We start from the raw sequence: 9,634 nt of genomic DNA, 5'->3' as shown, positions 1-9,634 counted from the left end.
CTTTCTGGTTACAGAGATTCCAAGGGTGCAGAAACGACTTTTCATGTATGTGACGACATCAGCGAGGATACTACTGGCCCATAAATGGAAAGAAGACAAAATTCCAGCCAGAGTGGAATGGACGATGAAGATGATGGATTATGCTGAAATGGCAAAACTGACTGGGAAAACCAGAAACCAGGAAGAGAAGAATTTTAAGAAGGAATGGGGAAAATTCATAATGTACAGTGGTACCTCGGGTTAAGTACTTAATTCATTCCAGAGGTCCATACTTAACCTGAAACTGTTCTTAACCTGAAGCACCACTTTAGCTAATGGGGCCTCTTGCTGCTGCCGCGCAATGCATTACAGTGGTGCCTCGCAAGACGAAATTAATCCGTTCCGTGAGTCTCTTCGTCTTGCGGTTTTTTCGTCTTGCGAAGCACGGCTATTAGCGGCTTAGCAGCTATTAGCGGCTTAGCGGCTATTAACGGCTTAGTGGCTTTAAGAAAAAGGAAACGAACTCGCAAGAACTCGCAAGAAGTTTCATCTTGCGAAGCAAGCCCATAGGGAAATTCGTCTTGCGGAACGACTCAAAAAATGGAAAACCCTTTCGTCTAGCGAGTTTTTCGTCTTGCGAGGCATTCATCTTGCGGGGCACCACTGTACAAGCATTACTCAAATCCTGCCAAAGTTTTTAGTTGTTTACAGTGTTCTCTTAAATATAGTCTCCTGCTGCCGCTGCAGCACGATTTCTGTTCTCATCCTGAAGCAAAGTTCTTAACCCGAGGTAATATTTCTGGGTTAGCAGAGTCTGTAACCTGAAGCATCTGTAACCTGAAGCGTATGTAACCCGAGGTACACCAGTGTACCTTATTTAGCTTATACGTAAATCCGCCCCTGGTCCAGTCCAACCGCCTGCAATGCAGGAATTTAATATATTTCTCCTCACGCCAATCCAAGGATTTGAGTCACGGGCAAAAGCTGCAACTTCCAGCAGCAGCAACCGCTTCCCCTCCCACCTAGAGAAGGAGGAGGAGGAGGAGGAGGGGAGGGGGTGGGTGAGGGGTGTGGCCATTCCAGCCTTGCGGTTGCCTGCCTGCGGGTCACGTGGTGGGCGCAGGCCGCCAATGGGGGCCATCCCCACCGGCTGGGGGCTTTTATAGCTGGCTCCTGGTTACGCACACACATCTCTTCCTTGGGAGCCTCAGAGAAGGAGGTTGTGTTAGCAGCCGTCCTCTCTCCCTCTTTTACAGGAAGTCTTCCCTCTCAGAGCCTGGGATGGAGAGAGACCCTTTTCATAAAGTCTGCTGAAGGCGCCCCATTCAAGCCGATCTGGAGCTATTTAAACTCTCAATAATAATTTTGCTTTTTCAAGATGGACTTAGGGTGGCGTCCAACTCTGCTTTAAAAAAACAACAACTTAGAGTAGACCCATTGAAAATGTAGGGGCCTATTCAGTGAGCCGTGGCCGCTGATGTCAATGGGTCTACTCTGAGGAAGATAGCAGCCGTGGAGATTCCTGCAGAGCTCACGTAGTGCTCAATCCTGTCTCGCCCATTCTCAAAAATGCTAAGTCCCCCCTCCCCCGAAAAAAAAAGATAACGGAGAGTTTTCAACGCATCATTGCCAAAATCCCATGTATTCACTTTCTGGGAGTAAGTCCCACTGCAAACGCTGGGGCTTCCTTCCGAGCAAACGCGCTTAAAGTTGCCAGTTTGTATGCACTGCAGTTAAGCTGGAAACGAGCCCGTGCTGAACTTAGTGGCGCTTACGTATGAGTAAACACACTATTAGACCCGGGCTATAACGCTCCGGTTCCATTGATGCAATTACTTGCGAGGAAGCCCCCCCCCCCCCAGCAGTCCCGAGTAAGCATGCATAGGTAGGAATACAGATGTCCAACTGCACACACCCTGTGCACGCTTACCTCGTAGTAAACCCCGTCGGATCCGGCGAGACTTACTCCCGAGTGAAAGCGCACAGCCTCGGGCCATTTTAAGCGCACTGCGTCCCGCAAAAAGTCCATCCACCGCGCGCGGCGGAGAATAACTTCCCTCGGGTTCAGTTTCTGATGCCACACTAGCAATTTTTCTTGTAATGTTGAGCTGCCGGGAAAAGACCGTAACGCACTCCTTGGCACGGCTCTGCAATCCCTAAGCACGCTTACATGAGCGCGGGGCTTACTCCCGCGTAAACCTGCACGGGATCGGGACCGCCCCCCCCCCCGCCGTCCCTTCCCCTCCCCAACACGGGGGCTCCCCTCGGCCTGCGTTGGAGAAATCGATTTGGGTCTGGCGGATTTTACGCATCCCGCTGGATACAATTGGACAAGCGCTGTTGCTCGAGGGAGCGGACGAAGCTGGTCAGTTCCAACAGAGGGGAGCAGAAGGGGCGTGGAGAGAGAGAGAGAGACTTGAATTGAATGCCTGGGATCTTTCTCCGCAGGAAAAAAAAGGAGCGCACGGCGGCCTCTGAAGAGTTTCTGGCGACCTCCGGCTTTTCCTTGGGCAAAGATGCGCCCTGGCTGGCGCGGACGCCGTGCGCTTTTGCTCGCCGCCGCCTAATGGAAACGGGCTCTCGGCTTTCCGCAAAAAAAGAGAGAAATGCACACCTCCCCTTCTCTGTGGATGTGGAAGTAAACAGACTGTCAGCGTGTTCATTTCGAGAAAGGAGGCTGCAAGTCGATCCAGCGGCCAACAGCAGCAGCGGCAGGCGAGGCGAGGAGCGAGCAGGAACGCGAGAGCCACCACTTTTTCTATCTCTCTCTCCGCGTTAACAGCCCTTTTCCGCCTCGTCGCCGATTGCGCTGCTGAGAGACGCCGGAGGAACCGGTTCGGAGTTCTTGCAGGTTTGTGGATCGCGGGGCAGAGAGAGGGTCTGGAGGGATTTCTGCCCCCCTTCTTTTCTACTGCCCAGAAAAAGGAAAGGGAAAAAAGCTGCAAGACCGCCAGGCGCCTTTTAAAAGGAAACCCTTCAGCCTACTCCACGTTTCCACGCTTCATTCAATCGGCGGCGGGGGTCCCCCCCCCCTTTTTAAAAAAATTTGGAAGCTCTGCAAAGTAAAGAGAGGAGATGGAGAAGGAGAAAGCACGAAGGTATTTATGATTGAGAGACTCGAGAGCCAGGCGAGGCGCATCGGAGCTGTTCCTCCACAAAGCGACCCGGGCTTGTTTGCTTTTGGAAACAGCACGTAATTCTGAACTGGGAGCGGGAAAAGCAAAAGATTTCAGGCTCCCTTACGGAAACCGAGCTTACTTTTTGTGCTTGTTTTCTGCAAAAACTCCAGAAGAGATTTCCTCCCCCCCCCCCTCTATTTAACAGACTTTAGAGACCTGCTCGACAAAATCACTGCTGCTAAAAATAAACCTAGTGGTTTCAAGCTCTTTCCCTCCTCCTCTCCACCCCCACCCCACTTTACAACTCCCCCAACCCCTCCCCTCCACCCCTTCCCCCCCCCGCCCCTTCTGAGAGAGTGTGTTTGTGTTTGACAAAGAAATGGTTTGAACTTCCCACTGCCTCTTGAGGGGGGGGGGGAGAAAAGGGAAACGGAATAGCAGTTTTGACATATGGATGTGATTTGTCAGCCAGGGGACAGATGCGTTCAGGCAGAAGGCCCTGCCACCAGGGACTGAGGCTGTGTCTTCTTGGGGCGCTCAGCACCCCCCGTTCCATGCACTGCTCCTCGCTTTGCCTCTTCCGACCCCTTTGAAACTCTTCAGTCATGAGAAAGCGAGGCAAAGAACTGTTCTTCCTCGCCTCCTGCCTTTGGGGCTAACTCTGCCACCTCGCCCCACCTTTCCCCCCTGAAGCCCTAAACCCCCATCAACAAACTGGGGTCTGCCAGTAACTCAAGGAACACGGCGACAGGATTACCGGACAGTCCAGCCTGCTGGAGACTTCTTGGATGTTGCAGATAGTCTCTGTTTGGCTATGGGATCCTATCTGATGTACCACAGCTTGGGTCTGGTCATATGCTGCACGGTGCTTAGTTCCGTCTTCGGGCTGGTAAGTCACACAGGTTTAAAGTTTCTTTCTATGTTTTCTTCCTCTTTTGGCAGGCTCCCTTTTTGAGCAATTGTTTCCAACGACAGGAGCAATTTCCTTTCTGACTAACGACGTGAGCTGTGTAAAAAAAACCAACAACTTTGCCCTGCCTTTAAACAACGAAAAAAAACCCAAACTCTGCTAAATGCATATTTTTGTTGGTTGCTATTTACAAGCGTGTCTGAATTGCTTGGCGTCGGTGGTTTCCACTGTGAAATAACAGAACCGTTCTTTCCCCACAAACAGCTTCCATATACAGATGCCCAGCACCATCCTTTTAAAAGTAATAATAATAAAACAACCTTTGTGAGTAAGCTGCTATCAAACAGGACACCTTTGGCTCCCTATACCTGCAATTTTTCACCTCTTTCCTTCTGTCCGGTGTCACTTGAAAGTCTGTGCATAGCTGAAGCTGTTCCGACAGGAGACACCAGCTGTAAATGTTTCGTGTTTCCTACCCTAGACGCAATTGACAGCAGCAACTTTCATAGAGATGGAAAAGGAGGCTTATTTCGCTTTTCAGTTTTGAAAGTTGGAATGGTAGCGGCAGCTGAATCTGGGGGTAGAAACTTGACTTTCTGGGCTCCATCCTTGCCTTCTGCTGAGAACCACCAGCTGCCCCTTTAAAGTTCACTAAACTTTTGGAAAGATGGAGAAATGCTTGCGGGATTTGCTGGCCTTGCCATTCATGGTACATTTCGAAAGACTTTAAGGATCTGTTTGCTGTCCAGAACAAAAGTCTATCGCGAATATGTGTTAAATGTGTATTTTGCTGTTCCCGTGTCTGACAGCCAAGGGGTTTTGATCTTCTCAATAATTTTACTTTTTTTAAAAAGCACATTATGGCCAGTCTTCACAACCACCCTGCAAGGCTGGTTCGTTTTGCAGATGGGAGACCTGGTACTCAGCCTGCAGCCTGAAAGTCATTTCTTGGGGAGTACATCTCCCAGAACACCATGGGACTTAGTCCTGAGTAACCACGTATAGGGTAGGACTTGTACAGAAAATAAGTCCCGCTGGATCCAACGGAACATGCTAAATAGGATCAGGTTGCAAGAGCAAATCCACCTTGAAAGGTTGCAGACAGGCCGTAGTTCAGCGGTAGAGAACACGCTCTGCAAACGGGTTTGATCCGTAGTATCTCTTGTTCAAAAAAAGACCTCAGGCAGTGGATATGTTGCTCATCTGCCTTCCCAGGGTGGTGGGATTTCTGCCACGCATCTGCACCGGATCTGAAAGCTGGAGAAGGAAGCAGGAGGGTTGTAAGAATTCTGCTACAGCTGAAAAAAATCACCAAGTGCTTAACAGCACACGATAGGAATCTAGCCCGTATCGCAAAGCCACCAGTAGGTTATCCCCTGGTATCAACCTGCTGAGCAGTGAGAATGTCATTACCACTCATCAAATATAGATACTGCAATGTACCCCTGTAGCACTATACTGTTAAAGGTGGAAGTGGGGGGAAACACACCTGGGTACTGTTTTGCAAAGAAGCATCTTCTCCCTGGTATTAAACTCAAGCTCTGCTCCAGAATCCTTTTGACCCGTACGGTCACAGGGATAGAAATCACTGCTTCTGGGTTTGCTTCATTCGATCTCGTCTCCCTAAGCAGGACATCCTAGACCTGTGTCTGAAAAGAGGCAATGGGATTTTTTATATATATAAAAGGCATATTTGATGATCATAGGGGAGAAGAATTGTTGCCCATAGTCTTAGCAGGCTCATCCTGGTGTTACCTCTGACAGGCAGTTATTGCAGGGGACTATATTTTAAATACCAGTTTGCTCCAGAATTTACAGGCAAATTAAATGTGTTTATAATTGCCGGCAGCGGGAGCTCTGTATGTTTGGGGCAATGATGTCTCTGCATATATTCCGGGGCAGTAATGCTTGGTTGTTCCCCTACATTTAGAACTTCCTTGCCCAGCAAAAGTTAACACATTTGGGCACCTCCGGAAGGTTAGCCCCAAACGATCCATTTTGAAGAAGGCTTTTGTTTTGAGAAAACCTTTATACCGCTAGGAAAATGCTCTGCAAATTGCTGGTTTTAATGATGGCTTATTTTATATCGCAGGAGATGTTTTGCAAGCACCTTTGGGTGAATGGCCAGGGAGCAACCTAGAAACCCAACGAATAATTTTTTTAAAAAGATGATCACTTTCAGCTCTCTGAAAAAAATGATGGCCTTACCTCTCACCTGAAACTTTCCCGAGAGAAAGCTGTGCCCACCTTTTTCTGAGAAAAGAGATCCCATAGCCTCTGGGGCTTTATCTTTCTGGTGTTTGAAATCCTCGCTTCACAGTATGCCCTCCTTCTTTGCAAAGAATAGGAAATGCATTTCTTGTAGGCGCTGACAACCTTTGTCAGCATTCACTAAATCTCAGACTTTGACTAGCATGTGTGTCTAAATATATACATTCACACATGCAGCTAGAACATATTGTTGCCTGCTACCCTAATCTCTGAGCAGTTTGGGATGTCAGGAGTTCCAGGTGAACTTACTCAGGACGCGTGTTTCCTTTTGGAAATGGGGCACAGTGGAGTTTGTGGTGTCTTTTTGATATGTGGTTTGTTTACACACATATGCACCCTGAGCCCACGATGGAAGGCTGCACAGCGGAGTCTTGGTTCTCCCATAGACACAGCCCTGGATTCAGACAGGCACCAGCCCTTGTGCTTTCTGACTTTTTCCTGCAGCTTGTTACTTTACCTCTGCGTTAAAGGTAAAGGGTAAAGGAACCTCTGACCATTAGGTCCAGTCGTGACTGACTCTGGGGTTGCGGCGCTCATCTCGCTTTACTGGCCGAGGGAGCCGGCATACAGCTTCTGGGTCATGTGGCCAGCATGACTAAGCCGCTTCTGGCAAACCAGAGCAGTGCACGGAAACGCCGTTTCCCTTCCCGCCGGAGTGGTACCTATTTATCTACTTGCACTTTGACGTGCTTTCGAACTGCTAGGTTGGCAGGAACAGGGACCGAGCAATGGGCGCTCACCCCGTCGCGGGGATTAGAACTGCTGACCTTCTGATCGGCAAGTCCTAGGCTCTGTGGTTTAACCCACAGCATCACCCACATCCCTTACCTCTGTGTTACATCGCTCCTAAACTCTCTAAGCTTCTAGCTGACATTGCTACTGCAAGCTGTTGGCCCCACGCATTTGCCATAATTCCTTTGATCCTCTGTTGTGCTAATGGCATACCGCAGGCTATCTCCTTACACTGGTTTAATTAGCTTTAAACACAAGCTGATTCCAGAGGATTTAGAAGTGTCCAGTACACAGCTTAATACAGTTTTAACACCCGAAGCCTTAATAAAATTCTAACACCTTCTAGACCCAGGAATTTAGGGTGCTCAGCACCCACTAACTCATCACGCTATTGATGGTGCGGACCTTTAATCTCCAGCCTCTTTCATCGGAAACCTTTCTAGGTCCTATGCACATTTAACACGGTACTAGGTCTCATTGTGCACAACAGGGTTTATTTTTAAGCAGACACGTACAGGACGGCATTGGTAACTTAGCAAAATTCTTCCTGGTGTGTGACTTATAAATTAGTGCTGAAGGTGTAAAAGAGTGTATGATGTTTTAAATGATAAAAAAATTGCACCGAGTGCCATCAAAATTTATCCAGCCATCATCAGAAAGGAGATCTGGATTAATTACCCATAAATATATATATTTAATTGTGGAAATGTGGAGAGAGAAAAACTGCTGCGTACTTCGCTGTTTGAAGGGAAATCTTATTTTATCCTCCCACAAAAAAAACTGCAGGACTCTCCATATCTTGAGGCTAGGTATTCAAGGCATATACGGTATCCCTGAGAGCATGTGTAATTCATATTAGAATCCTTTTAAAACTTTCTTTCAATTCAGGATGGCGTTCTTTCACCAGAATAGGACCTTGCGATACTTACTGTTTGGAGAGGTGCGCAGAGGTGCGAGAGATTTGGCTAATCTTGTGGAACAGTGGGAACTAAGCTTGGGAAATGGTAGCAGTTTGCGGAGAGAAAGGGGAGGCCGATTTGGGATGAGCGGTGTGAGCTACAGAGGAAGGAGTGCAGGGCTGGGAGCGAAGAAAACGCAGGAAACAGAGAGAGCAAGGAAACTGCAAGTTGCGCACAGAAACGTTTCGCCCTTGTAGACCTGGGAAAGGTGCAGAAAAAGGCAAGCATCTTCTCCCTCTGAGCAGCAGCTGAAACACCCGAGGCTTTTGCAGCTAAGAAAAGAGGGAATTGTGCTAGAAGTGTATGCAACTCTGCGTGGCGGTGAGAGCTGTTTGTACGCAATTTTGCCCGATGCAGAGAAAAGTTTTTCTCCAACTCTCAGGGAAGGAAGGCAGTCAGCGAAGCTGTGATGGTTGTGAGATTCTGGACAGACAGAAGGAAGCAGTTTCCCACCACATTGCAGAGTAGAATTATGACATTCGTCCACAGCCAGATGTAGTTATGGAAACCAAGTGAGATGGCTTTAAGAAGGACGTGGAGAAGACTCTCTGTGGCTTCTCGCCACAGTGCCTATGTTCTTACCCCACTGCGGACATCAGTTTCTGGGGCTCGCAAGTGGGGAGAGTTGCTGTCCTGCTGAGGTTCTGTTTGTGGGCTTTTCCTAGACATCTAGCTGACCACTGGGGACAAAATGTCGGGTTGGAGGGGCTGTAGGACAGGACGATGTATCCGTATGTCGTCCAAAACCGGTTTGAAGTCCATATCGTGATACCCGTTCCATCATTTTTGACCCGACAATATATATTAAAAAATGTGTGTGTTGTGCAAAAATCAGTGTGGGGAGAACGGTGAGGCCAGCCAGTACCTCTACATAGCTCCATCCTTATTTCAGACATCGTGATTTATCGGTATATTGTGATGTTTAGCTGGTGATACAGTGGTATCTCGGGTTAAGTACTTAATTCGTTCCGAAGGTCCGTTCTTAACCTGAAACTGTTCTTAACCTGAAGCACCACTTTAGCTAATGGGGCCTCGATTAGCTAATGGAGCACGATTTCTGTTCTCATCCTGAAGCAAAGTTCTTAACCCGAGGCACTATTTCTGGGTTAGCGGAGTCTGTAACCTGAAGCGAATGCAACCTGAGGTACCACTGTATATCACAATGCTGAAAACCAAATAACGCCCAGTCCTAATAGGTCATTTGCTTGATCTAGCAGCCGGGCTCATGATTATTATTACAGTGGTACCTCAGGTTAAGTACTTAATTCGTTCCGGAGGTCTGTTCTTAACCTGAAACTGTTCTTAACCTGAAGCACCACTTTAGCTAATGGGGCCTCCTGCTGCCACTGCACCGCCAGTGCACAATTTCTGTTCGTAACCTGAAGAACTATTACTGCGTTAGCGCAGTGTGTAACCTGAAGCGTGTGTAACCTGAAGCGTATGTAACCCGAGGTACCACTGTATTTTCCAGGCAGTTGTGCTATGTAGTCCAGAGGGGTCCTTCACAATTCATTAGAGAGACACGGATGCAATCCTTATATTCCTAAAACTTTCTGGAGGCACAAGGAGCAGCCTGGTTTGCAGCGAAACTGGTTACAAAAGCAAGAGAAGCGTGATGATCTACGATCTACAACTATTGTAGTGGTGAAGAGACACTGTGCTGC

General features: G+C 48.2%; 1 protein-coding gene across 1 annotated transcript in view; it reads left to right on the top strand.

The window, feature by feature from the left end:
- The first annotated feature begins 1,890 nt into the window (after window positions 1–1,890).
- PTH1R (parathyroid hormone 1 receptor) overlaps window positions 1,891–9,634 on the top strand; it is a 144,767-nt gene continuing 137,023 nt past the window's right edge. Inside the window, exon 1 of the mRNA XM_028749813.2 lies at window positions 1,891–3,987. Coding sequence (XP_028605646.1) covers window positions 3,913–3,987 — 75 coding nt within the window. The 5' untranslated portion in view covers window positions 1,891–3,912. The remainder of the gene's footprint in view (window positions 3,988–9,634) is intronic.

This window comes from Podarcis muralis, chromosome 12 (assembly GCF_964188315.1).
Source record: "Podarcis muralis chromosome 12, rPodMur119.hap1.1, whole genome shotgun sequence".
Classification (NCBI taxonomy): Eukaryota; Metazoa; Chordata; class Lepidosauria; order Squamata; family Lacertidae; genus Podarcis; species Podarcis muralis.
The sequence above is the reverse complement of the archived record's forward strand: the minus strand, read 5'-3'. Positions and strand labels throughout refer to the sequence as shown.